The following is a 25,085-nucleotide window of genomic DNA, read 5'->3' as shown; positions in this document are numbered from 1 at the left end:
AGTGTAATTCAAGAGTCGTGGGCCATAGCTGAGAGTAATTTACATGCAGGAGACTGTGTTTGAGCAGACCGTGTTTGAGCAGACCAGGAGTGGTTGATCTCATGGCAAAACAGTGTAAAAGGTACTCCAGGCTGAAGAACTGAGGGGACACAGACTGTAATGTCACAGCACCCAATCACAGGACCCAAGAGTTGTACCATTGACTTCAATGGGAGTCAGATGCTCATGATAAGCAGTGTTCCAAAATCCCAGATACAATCCCTTTACCCCCACAAACCTGGTTTTGGTGAGAAGGGGAGCATATTGCTCTTAAAGGTTGCACCAAATTCCAGAACCAGACACCAATGCACTTCATGAAGATGAGCCAAGGTGACCATCTGGGTTTCAGGCCAAATCGGAGCTATGGTTTAGGTTCAGGAAAATAAAAAAATCTTGTGAGCTGCTTTTGTGAGGTTTTTTTACCTATAATAGGACGAAATTAGTTGTTGAGGGGTCTTCTAACATTTGTGACCAGAAAATACGACTCCCTCCTGTTCTGGATTCAACCTGGAACAAAAGCTTCAAGGGTTGGTGTTGTACTATGGATTTGAATGTAATGGAATTCAATAATGTTTGTATCAGAAAATCCAATTTTGTAAAATACCCATGTTAATTAAACACAGTATATAATACAATGAAATTTCTTATAGACTCGTATGAACAGTGAGATAATTCATGTAGTCTTCAGACATTGTCTTACATCTCACCGAGGTTGAAAATCAAGGCGATTTTGTTTATTTGCAATACTAGAGCAGCTGATGATTAGTGCAGGAATGGATGTTTTAATACTTAAAAAATGAAGAGAAAATAGCTAAAAAATAAAGCTATAACAAATCATACCACACAGGGAGATCAGTTGATATTCAGAAAGAATCTTATTTCACTATTGTGACTCTATTCTAGAAGTCAGATGAATATGTTATTGATCACCAGCAAGACAACTATATTTTAATTGTGTTTTGCAATTGACCCAAATGGATTTATTATAGCATTGCAGAAAAATTAGACTTTGTTTTGTGTGTTTAACACTTAGTTGTCATAATATGAGAACAGCGGTATTTATTTTCCCTCTGCTTTAATGTTAAAGCACTGCTATTAAAATGTCACAGGAATCATCTATACTAAAGTAGCACTGATGGCCATATTTTCTAACAGCAACCAGTATACCTGTGCCCAGAATTTTGCATGCAGTTATCACATATGAGCATGCAGTTTGGGTAAGTAGGTGTCCATCTTCCCAAGTTACATGTTAAATCATGGATGCAAATATAGAAGCCTGTTAGGGGCCCTGTTGGAAACTTAGGCCAAAGCATCTGTCACTAACTTTTGATGTACTATTCCTGTCACTTGCCATTCAGAGGCATTCACTGCACCCTTACTGACTGCAGCCTGTACCAGGGCAACACTTTTAAGGGGCTTGCCAAGTTGCCTCAACCAAGAACTCCAGGATATGCACCATTTTCTCCTCAAATGCCTCTCACAAGAGATGAGAAGAACGTACCACAGAGACCTTTTACCTCAAAAGCAAAACACTAAAATGGTCTCAAAGCAAGAGAGAAAATCAGATTAACACACAAAAAGTCTGTAAAACACATGGCCTAGACACAGCAAGAGCTCTGTAGGCACATCTTGAATCAGTTGTATGGAAGTAACAGCCTTAGGTTTCCAGAGACGATTTTCCTCCTGTCTTCTTCCTGACTCTTTCAGATGTTCAGCCTATCAAAGACTTGATTCTTTCATAGTTTCCATATCTGACTCTCATTCCTGTTCTTACTTTGCTGGATTGTTTGTGCTGGGTTTATCATTATATACTCCTTTTTATCACCACCCCTCCATGGTGTTTCTGGGGGTCTGTCCCCAGAGTCCATCAGGATTGTATAGAGTTTGGCGGCTAAACTGTTTCAGTCCCCGTTTTCCTGTTCATCCTTTGCATTTTCCTACCCAAATACACCCTCCCTGGTCTCCAAGGTTGCCTTCCTTTTGTGCTGGCATTAATAACCTTGCTTTTGACATGTTAATTGTCTTAGTGGGTGATGTAATCATGACCAGTAAAAATTGCTTTTAAAGACAAGGATTTCATATGATTATGTCATTTGTTCTCAATATTAATTCTAGTCTATATTTGATAGGAATCATAAGACAGTTTAACTGATCTGTCACAGTGATGCCCTCTAGGTTAGCTTCATAGAGAACGTGTCCCCTGATTAGAACAAAGTTTTAAGTGATTTCAGGTTAATATTTACAGAGAATGGCTGTAACAGCTTCCAATAGGAGGGTTAGACATCAAGATACATTGAAAAAACAACCTGTCAGATTCAATAGCTGACTCAGAGTGGGGAGGAAGCAAGCGTGATGAGTCATCCCTGAGCCACCCTGAACATGACGAGTCATTCCTGAACCAGAAAGTGTGTTGAATTTTCAGAGGTAACTTGCTGTGTCTAGGCCATGTGTTTTACAGGTCTTGTGATAGGTCCCTCTCTATTCAATCAGGGTTCAGCCAATCCATGGTGAGGACCCACCCAGGTAAACCCAAGGCAGGTATGTAGACTCCTAAGGGGAGCAGTCTCTCCAGTAGTTCAACATCACTGTCTGGCTGGGAGCACTCCCATTGTTTAGTAGTTGTGACAGACTGCTCATGTTCCAGCTGGTCTTTGCTCCTGCTCTTGCTCCAGCCCATGCCTGTTTCCATGCTAGCCAGCCCCGGCTCCAGCTTGGATACGCTCCTGCCTCAGCCAACCTCCCAGCAAGTCTGACAGTAAGTCTAACGACATACTGCTATATGAAGACAGCCATTGGTTTCAGAATTCAGATAATAAAATGTGCTTTTTTTTTTGTTCAGAGACCAATCTGGGAGCAGTCTGTCTGACCCACCTTGTTTGAGAGTCATTATAGTTGAACTTTCGTAATCATCCCTGCTCCATCAGTGCATAAGGCAGAAATCAAATGGCTCTTGTCATCCCTATCCTGTTGTGCTAGTTTTTCCAGAAGTTTTATAAGGTTAACTTTACTGCAGCAAAATAACCCACAAACAACATAAAGGCAAGTGTTGGAAAAGCCTTTCCTCCCCACTGTGAGTAAATGCACTGCTGTCTGACAAAGAGCAGCTCTGTGAAGAAGCATAAAATTAGAGACAGGCCAAGTGCAAGAAAGCTTGAGGATGGACTGTTCTCATCCCTTCCACAGAGGATATCAGCAACTCCCACTAACTCCAGTGGCTGTAGCTCGTATTCTGTAGGAGAAGAATCAGTAAGTTTCTGGGTCCAAACTTTTTGTCTGGCCCATAATTTTATAATGGACCAAACCCCTTGTGCACTTGGATGTGAGGTGCACGTAACAGCTCAGACTCATCCCTACACAAAGGTGAAAAAGGAGGCCATGTGAATGGTTTGGTCGACTCCAGTCAGTTTTACATCTGCACTTGAATTCTGTTCCTGCAGCAGTGAAGTCAATGGGAGTTTTGCCATTTACTTGAATGAAACTGGATTAGGCTCAAGAAGAACACGAGGATTTTGAGACCATACTGATACATCTGTGTTCAGTGTTGTGGCATTTCTCTGCCTGTGAAGTTAAAGCTACCCGGCGTACTTGGGACTATTCAGAACCACAGCATGCCATCTTGTACTTTGCTCAACCTCCCTCAGCTAGTTACGAAAGCAGCAAGCCACAAACACTGACGCTTCCTATTAGTTTTCACAGTGGTCACACTGCAAAGGAGCAAGAATGCCAAAAACAGATTTGGAGAACTCCACACTGTCCGTTTACTAGCAAACCCTTCAAGCTGGAAATGGTATTTCAACCCCCGTGACCGCCTGCCACTTGTAAACTCAGGTGTTTTCAGAGTTTGATTAGAATTTTAAAGTATATAGAATAGCACCTATGCTGAACTCTGAATTCAACCCTTCCTTCCTCCCAACACACATACTTTTTTTCTCTAACCACAATACTGAAATTGTGTGCATCTGCTACGAGCACCAAGGTGGAGACATTCATTTCTACAAGAACAGCATGAAGTCTAAAGCTAGGAGACACTCTTAATTTTTTTAAAAAGTTACCTCCTTGCTGGTGTTTTGGAGGCTGATCCAAGCCCGTTCAAGTCAATGGGAGTCTTTCCAGTGGCTTCAATGGAATTTGGATCAGGCCCTCAGTTTCTTTGCTAGAGTGCAGAGCACAGGATATAAGTGTTGTCCAGGCTCCACTTCAATGTGTTTCACATCAAGCAGGCTTCCCTAGGAATTACTGAAACAAAAGGAAGAAGGGGCCAACAGCGTCAGTGCAGTATTTTGAGAGATTACTCTGGCAGACAGGTACCACACAGCCATAGTACTGTGCAATGAATGAATGGCCCCTGACTTCTTACAATAGAAACAGTGCTGCTTTTTGGGCAATTGACTACAGAATGGAAGGGATTCTTAAAGTATTTACTACCTAAGGCTGAAGACAGTGTAAAATTAATTCTGTTAGTTGTTTTCTGAACATCTTCCTGAATAATGGCTTCCAGCAGCTTAGGAGTTCATAGCCAGAAGTTATCAGCTATTTTCTATTGGTCTTTAAAACAGGAGCTCCAAATCCATCCTTTCAATAATAAGACAATATTGAAGAAAAGGTATACACCCATATTATACACTTCACACAGCAGTACAGTGAAATAAATGAAGTGTGAAACAGAAATGGATTTTATTAATTTATAATCTCCATTAGTGTGTATTAGAGTTGAGGAGTGGGTCAGAATTTACCTATGGGTAAAATGCTGCACAATTTAGGAGTTTCATTTCACATACTTTTCCTGCCTGAATTTCCATATGTAGCCAAATTGTACCTCTAAGGGACATACTAATACTAACAATTCCTCTGGTAGAAGCGGATTAGAGTCCTGACTTGCCAAACTTCATCTGCATCCCAGTTTGTTAGTCGCTATTCGGCTTACTCTAGTGCATCTGGTGCTCTGCAGACAAGACAAACAAGATCCATGTTATAGCATCCACCAGAGATCCCTGTTATCAGAAAGCACCGTAAGAGGGGGTAGCAAACCAATGTTCAGAGCCAAAAGTCATCCATGGCTAGATGCTGCTCTATAGACCAGCAGAACTGCTGGAGAAGTAAGAGGTGGCTGCACCGTAGCTGGAGTCCCAAGTAGGAATTCTAGCAGACTCAGCCAGAATTCTCCTAGGCTGTGCACAGGGCTTGCCTGATGTGCCACTCTTGCAGAAACTACAAAGTACTTTTAATGTCTGAACCCAACTCTGCCTGGTGGTGAGGTGGAGTCTAACCAGGAGCCTACCCTCATTCAAACACATAGCAGCTGTGTAGAGAATAGAAGATAGCAGGGTCCCAACACACATCTGAACATCTTGCTATCTTTGATGAAAGCCACACATCCAAGCCCAGTTGCTGTCATTGTGCTCCCAGCCTCATGCTTACCAAAAAAATTAATAATCAATCATTTAAATATCCTCTGATTCCACTTCCTTAGCTGGCAGGAGGAATCCTCTGTTAATCAAAAGGATCAGTTCATGCATGAAGGAGTGTGCTTCACTATTTCTGCCCCAGTATTCAGTGTTTTACCTATTTATGGAGAGAAGATAACTTAGCTTTTACACACACACTCTCTCTTTCTCAACAAACCAACCACTGAGAGGCTAATTTCAGAGTAACAGCCGTGTTAGTCTGTATTCGCAAAAAGAAAAGGAGTACTTGTGGCACCTTAGAGACGAACAAATAAATTGGTTAGTCTCTAAGGTGCCACAAGTACTCCTTTTTTTTTTCACTGACAGGCTACTGTACCTGGGAGAGAATAAAACTGATTCATTACCGGTCAGTGCACTAAAACCAAACATTTCCCTATGACAGCTTCAAAAACAACTTAAACTTACATAACCAGCGGGTGAAGAACAGGTGTCCCCTGGCTCCCACAAGAAATCAAAGCCTAGAAAAAAGTTTTAAACCAGGAGAAAAGCCCTAGATAGTTGTCTCTAGGATTCTTCAGCAGGGCAAACAGTGCTTCAAGGACAAACAGGAAAGTAGCTGCTATTTGAGGCAACTTCATTATAAAACCATTTTTAATAAGCATTCTTAACAAAGAGAAGGAGCGTGCTGGCAGAAAAGCCTCCAAGGGCTCTTAAGGCTGCCCAGTTAAGTTATTAGGAAGTTATACATAGGGGACCAAACAGCTTTTTTATTGGCCCCAAGGGACAGGGTTTAGTTTGTCACCTGTTCTCTAGAGGCATAGTCACTAACAGCAGATACTGTTAACCATCAATTTTCTGCCTGTTCCCACTCTGTGAAGGAAAGTATATTTTTGCTTACTCTAGTTGGCACACAAAAGCACAGTGTAAAGTAAGCAAAGGTGTAATTTATGTACTAGGTATTCATAAGTCTGAGCAGTAAAGATGAATCCTTTGTTCTCTTCTTCCCTTTAGCACAATTACATAATTACTACATTTAAAGAAACAATCATAAGACAGGGAAGTCCACCAATGTTGTGACCAGAATGAGGACAGTATGGTAACATGTATAGTATAAGAGGGACACATGGAAGAAGAAAGAGGACTAGAGTCAATAAATTGCCTGACTTTTTGAATCAAACAGAACTGAAAACCTCAGTCTGCTTGCAATAGTTTGGTGACGACGATTTAAGATGATTTGAATATCAAGACCGCTGATGAGCCTGCTGCAAAGTTGTCCTCCCTCACTCTCTGACAAGCCATGCCCTCTTTTTAACATCCGTTGAGGGCTGAAGATAGTAAGGACCCGATTCAGGAACGCATACCTTAAACACATGCTTGAAGTTAAGTATGTGCTTAAATCCTACTGAAGTCAATGCTTAAGTGCTTTTCTGAGTCAGAGCCTAATGGAAAACTGGTGTAGGAATAATGCCAGAACTTATTTTGGGGATGGTACAGGGAAAGCACAGAGAGGCAGCATCTATGGGGCTAGGAAGGAGCTGCGTGGGGAATTCCATTAACCAAACTTGCAGGGATTGATTCACTTCCATCTTTGTTAACCAAACTGCTTGATTGGTTTGTGAATGCTTTTGTTAACCAAATCCTGTGAGGCTCACATAGTCTTCACCTGCTTTAGCTATTGAACAGGAGCTCATGCTCTTTCAGATTAGCACCCATTCTTTTAAAAATATTCCGCAACTGCCACTGGAAAACTAAGGGCTTATCTACATTTGGAAATCGTTATTCCACAATAATTATTTCCTAACAAGACCCACTGTAACATTCCTATTCTAGAACAGGAGTATCCACATGGGGTCTTGTTAGGAAATAATTATTCTAGAATTATTCTGCAATACATTGCCAAGTGTAGACAAGCTCTGACTCTGAACCAATATAGGACAGGCTACTTCACAAAGTAGGCATCACCAACCATGAAAAACTGAGTGGTGGTATGGAGACATCTCAGCAAGTATCTGCACTGTGGCCACTTAAGTAATTTTCACTGAATATGGTTAGGAAGTGAATTCAAGATGCTGGAGGTGAAATGCTACCATATTCACTTATTACACTTCCATGGCTTGGCTTGAGCCAAAAGGCAGCATTACAAAATGCGGTATGGTGGCCTCTTTTTGTTCAGACTTTCAAGGTTTATTTTTTAAAAGGGGTCTCGAGCTGTTATAGTGGTAAGGAAAGTTTTGAAAATGTCAGCTCAGCGTAACAGATGCAGTGATGGCTGTCTGAGTTTCCAAAGAGCCTGAAACTGTAGGTTCTGGGAAATGTGAACTGCCCAGTTCATCTCAGTGGGTGTTAGCTATTATTATTGTCATCTAAGTGAATGCAGGCATTTAGAGTATTTCTTTACTCATAGCATAGAACAGGATGGACAGACTTTTTGGCCCAAGGGCCACATCTGGGTATAGAAATTGTATGGTGGACCATGAATGCTCATGAAATTGGGATTGGGGTATGGGAGGGGGTGAGGACTCTGGCTGGGGTGCAGGCTCTGGGGTGTAGGAGGATGCTCCAGGCTGGAACCAAGGGTTTCAGAGGGCGGGAGGGAGATCAGGGCTGGGGGAGGGGCTTGGGGCATGGGGGGCTAAGGGCTTTGGGGTGGTGCTGGGGGTACAGGAGGGGGATCGGGTTGGGGCAGGGGTTTGGGGCGTGGGGGTGGCTCAGGCGTGAAGGCTCCAGGCGGCGCTTACCTCAAGCAGCTCCCAGAAGCAGCAGCATGTCTCCCCTCCGGCTCCTATGCAGAGGCGCAGCCAGACGGCTCTACTGCACGCTGCCCCGTCCACAGGCGCCGACCCTGCAGCTCCCATTGGCTGCAGTTCCCAGCCAATGGGAGCTGCTGGGGCGGCGGTTGGGGTGGAGCCCTCTGGCTGCCCCTATGCATAGAAGCCGGAGGAGGGACATACTGCTGCTTCCAGGAGCCAAGCAGAGCGGCCCCCAACCCTGCTTCCTGGCTGGAGCATCAGAGCAGGGAAAGCCCCAGACTCCATTCCCCAGCAGGAGCTCAAGGGCTAGATTAAAATGGCTGGTGGGCCAGCTGCAGCCCGCAGTTTGCCATCCCTGGCATAGAAGAAGGCAGAGGCGGAGCATTTTATGAAGAGCAGTACAACCTACTCTAAGGGAACTGCCACTTTGGTGCCAATGGGGTTGGGCATGGGGGAGGTTTCAGCATAAATTTACCATCATCTTTTTCCCTAATCAAGAAAAATCAAAGTCCAGGGAGCCTAGCAGAGGCCAGAGAGCAGAGGCATACAAGCCCCAAGGAAGAGGAGCCAAGGTCAAGAGGCCGAGACAGTATGCGTCATCCTGTTTTGAACATCTGCTCAGTCTCCTGAAAACAGTGCCTCAGTCTCTTGTGTGGACAAAGCTTATTCTGTGGGCAAAGCTTGGAAGAACACCACTCTCTTGTAGGGTTTCTAGTATTGTAACTCACAAATTCCCAAAGGACATAAAATAAAGATGACATTACAGAAGCTGCCAGAGAGAAACAGTGTATTTTTATTTGGTGAGCTATAACCACAGAGCATTACTGACAGGTTGTACTAGCAAGAGCTTAAATCTCTCAGGTTTTATTCAGCTAATTAAATAGATGGGAGACATACGGCTCTTCAACAGTATTTTGCATATGCAGGAATACTTGTTTAGGGTTTGATTCAGAAGTGAGTTCAACTAACTAGCTGTCTTTTGCCCAACAGTTAAATTTCACCTAATACATAATTTATCAAAGACTAATATCAAGAAGACTACCACAAGACTATTTACTCCAGCCCAACACAATGGGTGATATACAAACAGAGCTAACCTGCTGCCCAAGATGGCTATGTTCCACAAAATCAGCCAAAACTTCCTGGCACGTTTACTAAACATGTGACATTACAACACACAACACTAACTGGGTCAGAAGGTCATTAGAACTCTTCTTCTAAAATCAGTGATGGGCTTTTAGCCAATCAGCACACTCAAATGCCCCTGTACTTGGAGGAACTTAGTTTGATAGAACTGTGAACTTTTGCTGGATCCCTAAATAGTATCACATACAGCACCCACGTCACGTGCTGCTTGTAAGAATGCTTTTGGATTTTCCTTAGAGAAATCCTAATCTATTTAACTCGGCTTATTTTTGTTAAATTTATGCTCATGGTGATGAGCATGCTGTGGATAAATAGATTAAACATACAAACACAATGATTTGGCATACACAAAATGCTTGTCAGAAAAGAGTGTCAATTCATTTGCATATTATTAGGCTCCATAACAGCTCAGATTTGCTTTGTGATTCTTGCATCTGGGTGCCGACATGAAACTACACTTGTCTGAAACTATTCCACAATTGGACATTTTAATCTCTAAGCTGTTTTCTGCACAATTATAGGAAAAAAGACAAACTTAGTGTGCATTATGACAAACTGTTAAGGATGCATAGTCTGAATAAATTCCTGATTGAAGAGAATTAGTCACACTGTTATTTAGTTCTCAAGGAACTTCAATCAAAGTTGAAGGAAAATTCTTGTGTTTATCTGCAAATGGTGACTACACAACAACTTTTGTATATTACTCATTTTATTCCGATCCTTGCCTAATGGGTAAGCTCATCTTTCCATTGCTCAGAAACTTTCTTGTTATGCTTCAGAGAAGCGCATAGAAACATCTGCTAGGTACCAATGTGCAAAGTGAGAACCACACTCTGCCAATTCTCTTTAAATTACAAACAAGTAGATCTTTCTTCATATGTATGATGCCACAGAACAGGGCCTCTAATATGTGCTTGAGCTAGTTCATAGGGCGTATGTGTGATCGTTAACAGCACATACATTGTGATTGTGTCTACCGCACATAATAGAACACAAACAAAACTTTGCTTTTCTGCAAGCTATGAATCAGAATATCTTTCTATGAATCAGAATATCTTTCACTGTTACTGATACAGAACGATACTTTCCCATCATTAGTCAGCACTGTCAACAGTGACTTAGCATAAATCATCCAGTACAACAAATTAGGTTTCCAAAACAAGAGTGTTTTCCATAATAGGCCCCAGACGCACAATCCATTAAAGCATAAGTGAGGACAATTCCTTATTAGTCTGACATGGATTAAGAAAGTCTTTCCTACAGTCTTCAGGTCTCTGGCTAATGAATAATTTCGCGTATGTATGGCACTACAGAGTGAAAATGGAGAAGTGGCGTTCCTGACAGCGGGTCAGTCAAAGGCGCTACCGTATATAAAATATATAGTCTGGTGGTTTCAGCTTATTTCCAGGTGGACTGGAGTCCATGTCACAAACCACCATGTACAGTAAGCACAATCACTAGCCTCTGCACAAGAGAGGCCCAGGACTGAGCTAACATAAATTCTGAATTACTTACCACCTCTAGAGAGGGTGGTCCCTCCAGGCCAGGGTTGAGCTCATGGGCAAGGCTGTGCAAGGAAGCTGTCTGTACAATGCCTGGCCTGCGGATATACAGAGGACTTCAGTCTCCTGTACTGGCAATCTCAGTCAGTGTGAGCTCAAATATTCACCAAAAGCTAAGGGCCAAAATTTTCCCTCAGATGCCCACGTGTAGTTCCCATTTGTGTCAATGGAAACCACATATCTATACATCTAATGGGAGAATCTGACCCTAAAAATGAGTCTTTAGTACTACACCCGCCTATGCAGAGGACCATCATTGTGCTCTAAACAAGTTTGTGACATTTAACATTTCAAACAACATGACATCAGAATGTCTTGTATCAACAAACCATAGACTATAAATCTGTTATTAAATTTGATAAGACATTGTTTAGTGGTACATGATTTTAAAGCGTGTTTTTTCTTAACATGGATATTTTAAAATGATGAATGAAATAGGGAGTGAAATTAATGTATAGTATTTTATGAAACTGGTTTCACCCTATGAAGCTGTGGTAAACACACCTCTAAGTCTTGTCTTTGTTAAAATACATCCTAACAAGTCTTGCAAAGCAGAGCGTATGATTCTGATACGAGGCATTCATCAAATTCTATATCCATTAATTTTTCCTCCTTCTATGGATACGTGAAATGGTGGGCAAGTGCAATCACTTCACTCTACCTGACTTCCGTGACATAATGATTTCGGAACATTGAAGTGTATAATATCACTCCCTAGTAACAAATCATAACATTTCCTCAGCTCTGAACTTTTGGCTCACTATGGAGTAAGAATGCGGGCTGATCCCAAAAGTAGCTGTCTGTGACAGGGGGGACTTGGAGTAAATATGTGTTCAGTCAGTGCACACGTCCATATAAGTTCCCACAATGTCATTTACTATGGCTGTGTATATGGATGGCTAACAGAAAAATGTCTAATTTCCAACCAGAATTCTCCTTAAGCACAAGCACAACATCATCTCACTTATAGACTAGTGGACAGAAAGGGGGAGGAGATTTAAAATAAAATTTAAAAATAGGTTTTCATTTGAAGCATATCGCATATGTAACAGGCACACAAATGAAGGGAGATCAGAAGGTAATTGTCCTCTCCCTTGGCTTCAGGATACACTAGTTACCAGCTGACTAGAAAGGCACATACATCAGAACCCAGAGCTTTGCCTTGCCTCTTCAAACCCCTTCCCTTTCCTTCCCTTCCCTCTCTCTGCCCCACGACACACACACACTGCATACTCATTTTGATGAAATTTCATCCCTGGGCTGAACCACTCTGTCTTGGGAAGCACACTAGAGTTTGTAAAGTGGAACTTCCCCAGATCAGACAAGCAGTTAATAGTCTGAGAGGCACATCAGTCAGACTACCATGAATTCCATTTGTAAGAGAAGACCAAATCAAAAGGTATTACTTACATGTATGTGTCTTCTTTGTTACGGAAATACCTGGAGGGAAGAAATGATACCATTGTTAGGAAAGGTTTCAGAGTAGCAGCCGTGTTAGTCTGTATTTGCAAAAAGAAAAGGAGGACTTGTGGCACCTTAGAGACTAACCAATTTATTAGAGCATAAGCTTTCGTGAGCTACAGCTCACTTCCTCAGATGCATATCGTGGAAACTGCAGCAGGCTTTATATATACACAGAGAATATGAAACAATACCTATTCCCACCCCACTGTCCTGCTGGTAATAGCTTATCTAAAGTGATTTCCAGCACAAATCCAGGTTTTCTCACCCTCCACCCCCCCACACAAATTCACTCTCCTGCTGGTGATAGCCCATCCAAAGTGACAACTCTTTACACAATGTGCATGACAATCAAGCTGGGCTATTTCCTAGTCACCATTGTGTAAACTCTTTTGATACACATTTCATTGTTAAACTCTTATCACAGTCATACGGCTGCCTCTAAAGAAGAGGGATGAACGTCACATTGATTTCAACATTAGATTCAGGAGTATCTCCCTTCTTTGTGTGCAGGTTTTAATGTTATTCTGTGTCCTCCTCCCCATAAACGAAGGCTCAGCTACGTATCCACTGAGATTTTGTTGTCCAAAAGCCTATTCAAGTTCAAACTGTTTTGAGACATGTGGCTGTTCTAAAAGGCACAAGACTACATTCAGAGGGCCTCCACCTTTTATTTCCCATGGTAAAGAATTCTCCCACATTCATACCCATCAATGCACATCAACCTACCTGCACAGAAAAGATCTGAGCAAGACAGAAATTCACTTGCTATGGCCATTAAGTTCAAGTTGTCTTTTCACTGCAAGCTGCAGGTCACGCTCATTAAAACCAAATAAACAGCATTATGAATACGGGCATTATTGGCTGCTATTCTAAGCTGGAAGCAAAATAGATATAACCTGTTAAATATATTGTTGAAGTAATAAAGATGTTTTTGAAGTATTGTTGAAGTAATAAAGATGTAAAGAGGCTTGTGGTGACAGTCAGCGGGGATGTTCCAGCTCATGTGAAATTTGAGACATTTTAAAAAATGCAACAAAACAAATGGAACTAGGCAAGATACATCATACCAAATAAAGACAATATTAACTCCGTTAAATGTCATCGGAATTCATGCTTGAACATAAACAGTGTTGTCTCCACTTTAGTAGATAACTGGTGCTCTACCCTGAGCTCTCAGTATTTAAGCTTCACTCTGCTTTGGGGGCATTCTGTCAGAGGGGAAAGAGACTACTGGAAGTAATAAAAGTATTTGAAATGTTTAGTTCATGATTAAGACCTGTAATGAAATCTTGGATTGGCTTTGCTTGCAATGTATGAAAGTAAGGCAGCTCTGTATCTCCTTAACCCCCAAAACAAATTTATACAGAAAGAGTAAGCTTTTATTTTAGCCCTATTGCTTGGTTATGGAACTTCTCAGCGAGACAAAGTGGATTCTAAAAATCCACAAAAAAACAGATGATGTCATTTGTAAATTTACACTTGACCTCTAAAGATGACATTTTCAAAGTGTCCCTATTTTCACACACAATTAAATCAATATTAAATCAAGCATTCAAGAATCGTGAGGCACAGGCCTCCTAAAAAAAAAAAAATCACAAGAATGGCTTAAAATCACGAGCATTTTTTTTTTAAAAAAAAAAGAGTTTTAAATTACCTTATGGTTTTTCAGCCTTTAGGTTTCACATTTTCAAGATTTTTCTCCATAACCACAAAGAGTCAAATCTAATTTAAAGGAAAGCTGAGATTCTCACAATAACACACCTCCAGACTTTAACACCATATATCACAGAAGTTGGCAAAACTGATGATGAGACCTAACTCAGAGGCACTGAACACTGCAGTAACACTGCAGCCTTACTTACTTGAATTTGAAATTATAGCCCTCAACAAGAACACCCATTTTTCCCCCAAGAGAGAAAGTCTTTGTTATTATTCGTTTTCTTGGTTGATCTACAGAATAGCACACACATCTCCTTACAGAAGTCATCACTACGAACTTTCCTAACATTTCCTTGATAGAAGCCCTCATCTCTGCTGTAGCTTATTTGACTAGCCCCTACAATCTTAGGGGTATTCTACTGAATCACACACGCAGAGAAAAAAAAGAGTCTTTAATCTGAACACGATTTGCAACTCTCTCTCAGAACTCCAGTGCTAATAAATTGATACATCAGTGCTCTTTCAGCATTATGAGAGCCATATGTGTACTCTTCTCAGAAAATAATGCTTTCGGTGAAATCACTTTGAACAGAGAGTGCTTAAGCTGTCACTTCTGATTACTCACAGCCTCATCACAATAGGGTTTGCCACAGCACAAAACAGACTTAGCTGTATTTGCTGACCGAGGGACTACTTTCTCCTGACGCATGAAGCACTGATGGAAATATCAACGTTTATATCTTTCTACTTAAAATTTTTAAAGAAGTGTGGTATATTTAGCAAATCAAACGTATCTGTAATAATTACCGATTAGCAGCCGATAAGGCTTAAGATCTTTTACACACACATTTTTAGATCTGTTTAAAAACATACATCATCTGGATTGCAGTCAATGATGGTGTCTTCCGCAGCATTACAATGGCATTAGCTGTATATAAATCAAAGGTATTAATTTTAATTGAGCCTTTATTGAAACCAATTTTGGTACAAATGAAATCAATGTGAGATTTGCCATTGATTTCAACAGGACTAGATTAAAATTAACTAGGAATCTTAATTATATTTTTAAAGAAGTATTTTTTAAATTTGTAAATTTAAAGATTCCTCCCACATAAATAATTACACATGGGGAAACTTTGAAAAGCAAAGCTACTGGGACATCCAACCAGTTAATCAGATAGGATACTTTATAACCACTGCTTTAACAATAAATATGCCATGCATTGCTAGGTCATTGTAGCATATCTTGTCTAGTATTACGATAGGAAAACAAAGGCATAGTGATTCTAACCACTTATGTTTAATAATCCCCTAGAAACAGAAAATTAAAAGTGTGTTTTGAAGGGAAATGTACAAATAACTCTGAAGAATCTGTCGATATGAGGCATAAACTAAGCACTGTCATGAATTTTAAATCATTCACAGCAAATACTAACGCTATTAATGTCCAGATTTCTATTTCTCTTCTATGGGCCATATCTCACTAGTTTTACAGAAGCAGTCAATTCCACTGAAATCAATGGGATCACTTAAGGATCTAAATCTGCAAAGTCTAATGCATATAATCAACTTTACTCACTGATTAGTCCCATTCAGTTTAATGGGATTACTTGTGTACCTAAATATTTGCAGGATTGGATGCTAAATTTGTACAATGGAATAGAAAATGGAATACAATGGAAAAATGCATATGGTAAAATGGAAATGGCATGGATGATCCACAACTCAGCATGGGACCAAACTCCAAGATGTGTCTAAAATAAAGCACCAGGTGTTATTTTTGTAAACAAGTGGGAGCATATACAATCCTTTGACCTCAATTAAAAATGCCATTTAAGAAAAACTCAAAATTGTTAAATCAGATTACAGTACGTTTCACTTTACATACATGGGTTCATTTTCAATGTGATTTTCTGAAGTAATGTGTGACAACTTAAAGAGATTATCACTGTCTTAAACTGCCAATTTTTCATTCTAATTTTAAAACAAAACCAAACAGCTTCAGTGTTGCTAATACAGAAAGATTTCCTGATTTCAACTGGCCAGACTTCAAAGTAAAGCAAAGGAAATGTCACGAAAATACCACAGTATATCATTGCCATGGTTATCAGTGAGTGAAAGTTTCAATATTACACTTATCACGGTGTTTATCAATTCAGCAGCGTGACTGGACATTCCCAATCAATGCCAAATCCTAGTCAAGTTAACATGTTGCTATGCAATTCTCTATGTGGCAACAAGCAATTTCATTTTGTTTTAAGTGAAAAGAATTTATATGACACTTGTTTTTCCACTCCCACTAAATATACATCATTTGCCATTATGGGTGATATTTACAAAAACAGGTTTCTCTATGGAATAAACTTGAGGAAGAATACCTAGCAACAGGGATAGGATATAATTTTGCAAGCAGTTAGCCATATGACCTTCACTAGCCAACTTCAAACAGAGATAAAAATGTCTTTTGAGAATAAAAAAAACCCAAACATTTTATAGATCATAAGCCATTTCTTGGAGTTGCTCACCCAGATAACATCTAAAGAAGCATAATGAAACATTGCTTAGTCTGTGAACTCGGATTATTACTGCTGTTATACAATTGTCAACTTTCCATATTTCAAGGGGAAAACTTCTGTACTTTGATGTAAAGAATGATAAGTAAAAAGTCCCATCTGGCAGAATTCATTATTCTCTAAAACATCCAAGGGAATATTTGCTTGAGTGCAGTAGTTACATACAGTTTTCTTAAACCTCTGAGAAAACTGTTCCAAAAAATTTTGTCTTTAGAAAGGCCTGCAGCAATGGCAGACCACGTAACTGGGCATCAGAATGCTTCAACCAGGATAATGTTTTATTTTCTTTACTTAATATTAATTTAAACTGACTTTATAATACTAGCTCAGCTCTTTAAGCCAACATTAGTTGTTTATCAATGGCATGGTTACAAAAAATCAGGAAGTCAGCACTGTAACTTTTGGAAATTCTGGAATTTAGTGTTTTTATGGCACATTATAGACCTGTCATTATGGAATCAAAAACATTAAAACTTTTTAACTCTAGGCTTCCCACCTGATGTATTGTGTAAAATCAGAAAGAAAATGTATTACAATCTTCCGGATCCTACTGTGTTTCTATCCATCCCTCCACTTCTCTTTTACTTTATCGTTGTTAGAAGCTAGCAATTAAGGTGGTAGATTATACATAACACTTGGGTGCTTGCAGAGAACCTCGAAAAGCAGAATAATAGACTTGAACGTACTCAGACAGGAATACATTCTTTTAGAATGTTTAACAATGGTTTATATAAAGTACATAGGGATCCCTGGCTCGAAGAAGTCACATGATCTTTCTTGGCACTGTTTTTATGATGGTCAAGGTAAAAGTAAAATGCACACATATATTGTAAATGCAGGCTGAGCGGGTCTGACCAAACAAAATGATGTTACAAAACAATGTCCTTGTCTAGGACAAAAGAACTGTTAATGATAATCAGTACATATTACTGAAAGTGCTCCAAGTACTTTTGTTTCAAAAATTGTTAATGGACACTAATGCTTACAGTTCACTCAAAAGAGAAATAAATTATGTGCTAGGGTTGCAAGGACAACATACACTAGACATCAAACAATCAGGAATATAAGAACAATCAAGCATTCTATAATTACATAAAAGCTTTTTTAAAAAAATCACTTTAGAAATTATGAGAATAAAAATATTTTGTAAGGTTTTAGCTTTCCTAAAGCTTGCTCATACAGAAAAGGGGATGTCTGGCTGTTACCGATAGAACAGCAGCTCACCATGGCAAAAACAATTTCTATTTTGGGCTAGCTCATGCTTTTTTATTATAAAGGAATGGTGTACAGGGGGAGCACTCAATGTCTCTTGGGCTCAGATCCTCAAAGGTACTTAGGTGCCTAACTCCCATTGATTTCAAATGGAGTTAGATGCCTAAATACCACTGAGGGTCTAGGCCTTTGACTCCCTGGTTGAACTGGAAATGCTGCATACTCTTCCCAGGGCTGGATGAAGGCCTGGGTACTTTGGAGTTTTAAGTTCCTGGGTGACACAGGAGTTTTAAGTTCCACTTATTTATTTTAAAGCAATTTTCTAACCCGCAGAGTTAGGGAGAACAGCTTGGAAATGTGAACCAAGCATAATCATTGCAGTGATGTCAGCAGACAATCTGAAACAATTCCCACCCAAGCAGAGAGAGCCCAGCAGTTGAGGTAAGGACTGGGATTCCCCATCCTGCTGTCCCTGCCTCTCCAGAAGAAGAGAAGGGACTCCTGCTTCCAATCCTGGTGGGGAAAGAAGGGAGTTCCAGGCTGCTCTCTATGCCACCCTTGCAACAAAGGAAGACACCCTGCCACAACTACCCCAAGGTGTGGTCAAGGTCACGATATAAGGGCAGGGCCAGAGCCATGGAGGGAGACATGTATCTAGGGCCCCTGCTTGCTCTACTCCAGTCCTGATTCTCCCATGTCTATAGCCAGTTCTGTTGACACCCTGCCTTATTTCTACCAATGGAGATCTGTTGTGGTTCTTAAAATTCCAACTATATTTGGAGTACAGATCACCCTTGTGTCCAGACAAGATTCTCCAGACATGTTGCTTAAACTCTCTTCCTCAGCTTCCCCATATGTAAAATGGGGATAGTATGAGACCTCCAGATGGAAAAACACTGAGTATTTAAAAAGTAGTTTATGACGAGGTTAATGGCCTGATTTAAGCAAGTGCTGAGCACCTGGCAACACCATCTGACTTCCAGATACTGACTTACTATGTGATCTGGAAACATCATTTTATAACTTCATTTTTCATAAAGCTGAACACCTACACCTCAAAGTGACTTCACCTCTGAAAAAGCCAATAAAACTATTATTGTTCCTCCAGAAACCCAAAATACTCATCAAAAAGAACAAATGTCATTGTCGTTACAAAGGCTATTCTCTCACTTTGTAGAAACCCTAACCCTGAACATTTGCTGATATTTGCTCTCAACATTCCCACCTCATAAATTCTTACTGTCTCACCTCAGGTGCCAAAATTCCAGAGGGCAAAAATCTTGACTCTAGAGACAAATTTCACTTTCCAACCTTAAACGTTTGGTACTAGGATAATGCGACTATTACACACATGCACTGAGGAATAACCCAAACAGTTTACACTGATGCACAACACCCTTTATTTACCAGAAGAGCTGGCATGCAACATTCTCCCCAGTATATAACACTGGACAACCGGCCAGCTATATTTTTTAAAAACTCTTCCCATAAAGCATCAGCTATTGGCCACTGCCAGCAGCAGGAGAAACTTCAACACTGGTCAGATCCTGCACAGAAAATCTTCTCCTCGTATTGATCATGAAAGCAACATTTCACACTTCTTCACTGCAGTGAAACCCTGATTTTTGCTAGATCTTGACTGAGTTAACTCCTAGTTAACTGGACGTCAGTTATGTCCCCTTGAGTTACTGAGTCAAGCTTTACTCCTGCAGAGCTCCTCTGGAGTGGATTAAACTCTCTGGTTCCCCTTAATGGAGAATGCTGGTGTAACTAATTGGGAAAACTGATGAGCTGAGCCCCAATTTTAAGGAAGTTTCTGGTATCCGGCACTTGTTTTCTTGGACTTGCTTTTTCTCAAGGAGGTCTTTCAGACCTTTAAGTATTTTCTTTTTCTTCCATAAATAAGTAATGAAATAGATAAGAAAAAACAGACAGACAAAACATATTAAAAAAATCTCTACATTTTTATATGGCAACTATCAGTGTAGTATATATTTCTATACAGTTGACCTAAATTTATTTTCCCTATTTGTACCTAGTGTATTAAAAGTAAAATATAATTTAGAATTGTATCTAAAAAAAAGAGGCTTCATAGGAAAACTCTGAATTAGTTTTGTTTTAATGACTAGTAATTACACAATTGACTGAGCAAACCATGAAGTAAGGATTTAAAAATAGTCTTACAGTGCAACACAATTATGGGGAGCGAATTCAGTTTAATGTACAGCATTCTATAAATCCCCCCCCCCCACCACTGTTCTTCAGATAAGCTACAAAACATAAAGAAATCGTACATCTCTTAAAAAGAGGCCTTCTTATTATAAATTTTATCCAAACTGTGAGTCTTACTATAAGCCATCATTTTATATAGTTTTAATTATGACAGTAAAATATTGCCACAAGCGACAGACTCTCTCTCTATAAGCCCTGTACCTTTTCCTTGCAGTGACATTCAAAGCACAGAGTCTCCTTCATTTAAAGGAGCTGTCCTATCATCTCACTAATGGGAACAATTCATTTAACCTGCACTAGATATACAGCCAAGGAGCTCTGTAATGTGTGCAGCTTCCTGAGGGGAATCAGTCCTTATGGTTGGCCCTTCCTGCTATTTGATTCATTGACTAGAGTTCCACTTTCTTTCCACTTTGTCTGATTTTAGACAAAAAGGACATTCCAGAAAATGTGAATTGTTTAACGATTAGCATCATTTTAGCAAGCTCACTGTTTGATATGACCACAAGCAGCTCAATACTATGAAGCAATGGGAGCTTCTTGATTTCAGACATATTTGTTGTATTTTGAACATCTTATAGCCCATATTACTCCTCTGATGACAGTGTGGGAGTTGCTTCTTCTTGCATCTTGGATTATAAAAGGTTAACTTTTCCTGATTGTTCCCCTGACCTTCTGCATAAAACAAAAATGCGAGCATATATTTGTTAAAAGTTATATTTAGAAGCAATACCTTATTTAATTATGTAGTCTAAAGAAGTCTTACATCAATACACAGAAGAGGTACAGAATGAGTTGAACAAGCATCTCTGCACTGCCCTATTAATGTACACAGCAGTGCCAACCCCAAGCATTCAAAAGTCTTGAGGCAGGCTGTGACGGGGTCTATAAACCCCACACAGACGAGGAAGGTGCCAGAGAAGCCCTGGTGGTAGGGTTGACCCTGCCCTTCTGATCCTGTCAATCTTGTATGATAGGGAGAAGGCCTTTAAAATGGAGGAAGCTGCAATGAGCGGGAGGGAAAGGGGGAGACGCAGGATGCCCTAAGCAGCAAACTGCTGGAATGACTCCTGAAGCCATGGAGAATGCAGTGGACTTCCAGAGCAAAACAGGCAATTTTCCCAACCTCCCACCCCCACATGTTGGTGCTGGATCGTTGGCATATCAGTTTGACTTCAAGTATCTGGAATCCTTCCTGATGAAAGTCACTAAATATGTATCATGTTGATGTAAAATATCATTTCTTTAGATTCATAAAAACATGCAACATTAATTTATTTAGTCTAATGCATTATGTACATTACAAAATACTTTAAAAAGTCAGAAGAACTGAAGTTTGCTTTAACGCTAGAGAAGACCCCAAATCAAAACCACAGAACACTTCAGGACTGTGGGAAAGTTCAATTCCAGATCTATGCAGCTAGCCTCAGTCTTTGTAAGAGGTTGAATAAAAAATTGGATCAAAAACCATGGTCAGCTTTGCATGTTGAAGCAAACTCTGCAGGTTGGGCTCATCTGTATTAGAAAACTAAGCGCTCTCTCTGGATTTAGTCAAATATGCCCATGTCCTTGGATTTCTCTAGATTTAATTCTAGGGGTCATGGAGATTGTTATGGTTTCAAGTAAAGGACACACCTTTAATTATCCTACACACATAGCTGCATTACCATTGTTGTTTCCCAAAACAGTAAGAACGCTGAACAGACAGAGGATTTCTCCCCATTCAAAATAAGGAAATATGCTCATTTAAAAGAAAAATATTGGTAGGGTCTCTGAAACAGCTTATGTATGGGAAGTCTAATCTGTACACTGACCATTAAATTGGATTATCAAATACAATTTACTAATGAATTAAAGGGAGACTAATTCTCTTGCATGACATAATACAAATGCTACCTCTTCCATCCCTTGATGCCAGTGGTTACTGCAAATACTGAAAAACTGCAGGCAAAAGGGAGTCCTCCTGGAAATCCAGCACTAAGGCATTCATATGTTTTTTAAAGGAATCCGCATCAAAATAGTACTTCAGCTTCTGTAGCATTCAAACTGCTGGGCAAAATTAGGATAGTGGGCAAACATTATAAAATGTTTGAATAAAGCCAGTATTTCTTTACTGGCCACTGAAAGTTCTGTATAAAAATGGAAAATAGCATTGAACATTTTGATTCAAAAGGAGGAGGGAAAGCATTGACTATAAAGATGAAACTGGATTTGGCATAGACTTCAGAATAATGATTGAAACAGTCTTTGAACTAACCTCTGAATTATCTACTGGTTTGGAAATACAGCAAATTGGTAGATGCTGTGAGGTAACCTGTATTTGTAGAATACCATACTATGTCTCTGTACATTTGTTGTGCTGTATGTTGCTAACCTTCTGTTTACTAATAATGAACGGCAAGGTGCTTAAGGAACACAGTTAAGATGGTAATGGACAAGATCCACTTTTATGATCAATGTTTGAATTGAAAATAAGGGTTATTTCTATGTAGTCTTTATTTGAGCTTCTTGTGGTACTGTTGATTTAGTCCTGGTGCTGTATTTTTACTGCATGGAGATATAGAGATAATAGTTATCCCTTGTATAGCTTTGGTAACACTGCTGAATCACCAGGGTTTTTCTATACTATGGTGCAAAAGGGTGGCTTGCCTGTGGGGTGGAGAGCCTGGGGCTAAAACAGCCCTAATTACAGGACAAGTCACACTTGGGTTGAACCAGTGGCCCCAGGGTAAAACGCTGCAGGGATGGGGTCTGCAGAGTGAAGCTGCAGTGGGGGTCTGCAGCGGTTCTCGAGGAAGGCACAGTTCCTCAGGAAGTGGGGGGGGAGGGGGGAGCTGTGCCCAGCTAAAGCCAGGATAGAAGATTTATTTGTGTTTGTTTGAGAACATTGTTAATTTAATTAAAATAAAAAGACCCTAAGAAGGGCTGTGACTGAAAGAGAGACTCCGGAGTTTGTTGCAAGAGGTCTGGTGAAGGGGAAAACAGGTTGGACACAGCAGAGGCACCCTGGCCACGTCGGGGTGCTCAGGTGGTGGCTGGCCCTATTCATTGGGCCTGAACCAACACACACACTTGGTTGTGGTAGGGGGCAGGGTTCCAACTTCAAATCTCAGAGCTGTCACATCCCTGGAATGAACTAACCAAAGCCCCTCAGCTCAAAACTCTTGAACTTTCAGGGGGGTTAAAATTCACATTGAAATTTTGCAGCCAGAGCCTGGCCCATGTCTAGTATTTCTTGACCTATGTCCATAAATAGTACTACTTATTCAGATAAAGATACTTCCCAAGTTTAACATACTATTTTCATCTAAGGTTTAATAGAAAAATAATTAGGTTTGAAACACGAGAAACTCAAATTTCTGTCACATATGTATCATTTAGTTAGTGACATACTAACACAGCTAAGAATAGATACATTAGAAAACAATATTTTAAAGAACCAAACAGCGCTCCCATTTGACTTCTATTGACAAGATAAATCTTATCAGGTATTTAATTTTGTTCTCATTAAGTTGTGAGGTTAATGGCTTTACGGTTCAGTCCATGAGAGAAGCAATGTCAGGTATTCACCTTGAGAAGTTATCTTAGCAGAACTACATTCAGGCGTTAAGCCCATTGTAAAATATAGTACTAGGATGTGTTGTAGAGCTGCATATCAAAGAGACAATTGTATTGCTGGCTGAATTCCAGTTTGGCTTCAGTGCATATTTTCTTCAATTAACCCTGGTGCACACAAATTGCACACAGGCACAGAAGGATTCCCCATTCTCTTCAAGACTGTACATAAGGGAAGACTTCACATAGATGGAAATCTTCACACAAGTTTTGCATAGAAAATCCTTCATCAGCACAGTAGCTAAAGGGCAGAAAAAAATACTTATACAGCTGAGAGAACGGGGTAACTGTCTTAATAGTTTAATCATGGTAATGCCTTGGAGAACAGCAACTTTCTCCCAAATTCTGGTTGTTGCCACCCTCCAAAACCAATATTCAAGCCATTTCTAAGCTTATAATACATATCTTGTTTTCTCAATTGCATGCTTCTCCTTGTCAATACAGGTAAACATAAGAAATGTCTAAGCACTGCTGGGATACTATGGTGGCTGTGGAAAGCCACCTGCTATAGGTCTAGCAGTAATACCATACTGTAGAAAATCACTGGCTCCTATGCCTGAGTGGCTTGAACTTGTATATATTACCTGAAAGATGGCACCTCTAACAGCCCAATATCAACTAGTACAACACACGGACATTGGTTCAATACTGTCTAAGGAAGAAGTGTACCATCTATTGAGTCACCAGCTCCATTTTAACACTCAAGCAGTCCTTGGAGATCTCCCAAGGAAGTACTGACCCAGTATACCCCTGCTTAACTTTTGACAAAAAACAGGAATGCAGTAGCAGGTGGTATATTTGCAGACTACAATTTTTTTTTGCCAATTCCTTATGTAATTTATAATCAAATTATTATTATTATAATTTGCTCCCCATAACAACTGCATGTAGTGACTAACTAGCAAGTGCTTTACCTTTCAGGTGGAGTTGTAACATTTGCAAAGATATGAGCAATGCAGTGAAGGAATTTTATAGTTACATTGAAGTAAATTTGAAAATATGAAGATTTATCCCATATCAGAAAAGTATTCAACTATACAAGGAATGCTTGGTGTGCTCTCCTTGCAGTTAGTGCAGATATAATAATACTTAGCATTTACTTTATTCAGTGCTTTACATCTTCAAAGCACTGTGCAAACATCTCAAAATCCAAGTGTTATCCCCAATTTACAGACAAGGAAAGAGACACAAATGTAATTATAAAAGTTGCTCAAGCCCACAGAGCTGGGATTAAAAACACATGGGTGCCTGGCTCCTAGCTGTAGTCTTCATTCACAAAGGTATGAGAGTAAGGAGTTTCTCACTCTGTCCTCTATCCCAATGACTCCTTCTGCTTATGTGGTGACATCCTTATCTTCTCCCTTTGGCAACCATTTCATAAGGCATCAGAATGATTGTGATGTCACAAGATAAGCATTCTGACATCAC

The 25,085-nt window shown here is 40.0% G+C and overlaps 1 protein-coding gene across 2 annotated transcripts in view; it reads right to left on the bottom strand.

The window, feature by feature from the left end:
- The window catches only part of RORA (RAR related orphan receptor A), a gene marked incomplete at its 3' end in the record, with an annotated part of 544,635 nt that overhangs the window by 147,666 nt on the left and 371,884 nt on the right, over positions 1–25,085 (bottom strand). For both annotated transcript variants that reach the window (XM_084640794.1, XM_084640795.1), the window contains exon 2: positions 12,313–12,342. In XM_084640794.1, the coding sequence (XP_084496920.1) occupies positions 12,313–12,342 (30 nt within the window). The remainder of the gene's footprint in view (positions 1–12,312; positions 12,343–25,085) is intronic.

The sequence above is a fragment of the Lepidochelys olivacea genome (assembly GCF_965140295.1).
Source record: "Lepidochelys olivacea isolate rLepOli2 genome assembly, chromosome: 10".
In the NCBI taxonomy this organism is placed as follows: domain Eukaryota; kingdom Metazoa; phylum Chordata; order Testudines; family Cheloniidae; genus Lepidochelys; species Lepidochelys olivacea.
The sequence above is the reverse complement of the archived record's forward strand: the minus strand, read 5'-3'. Positions and strand labels throughout refer to the sequence as shown.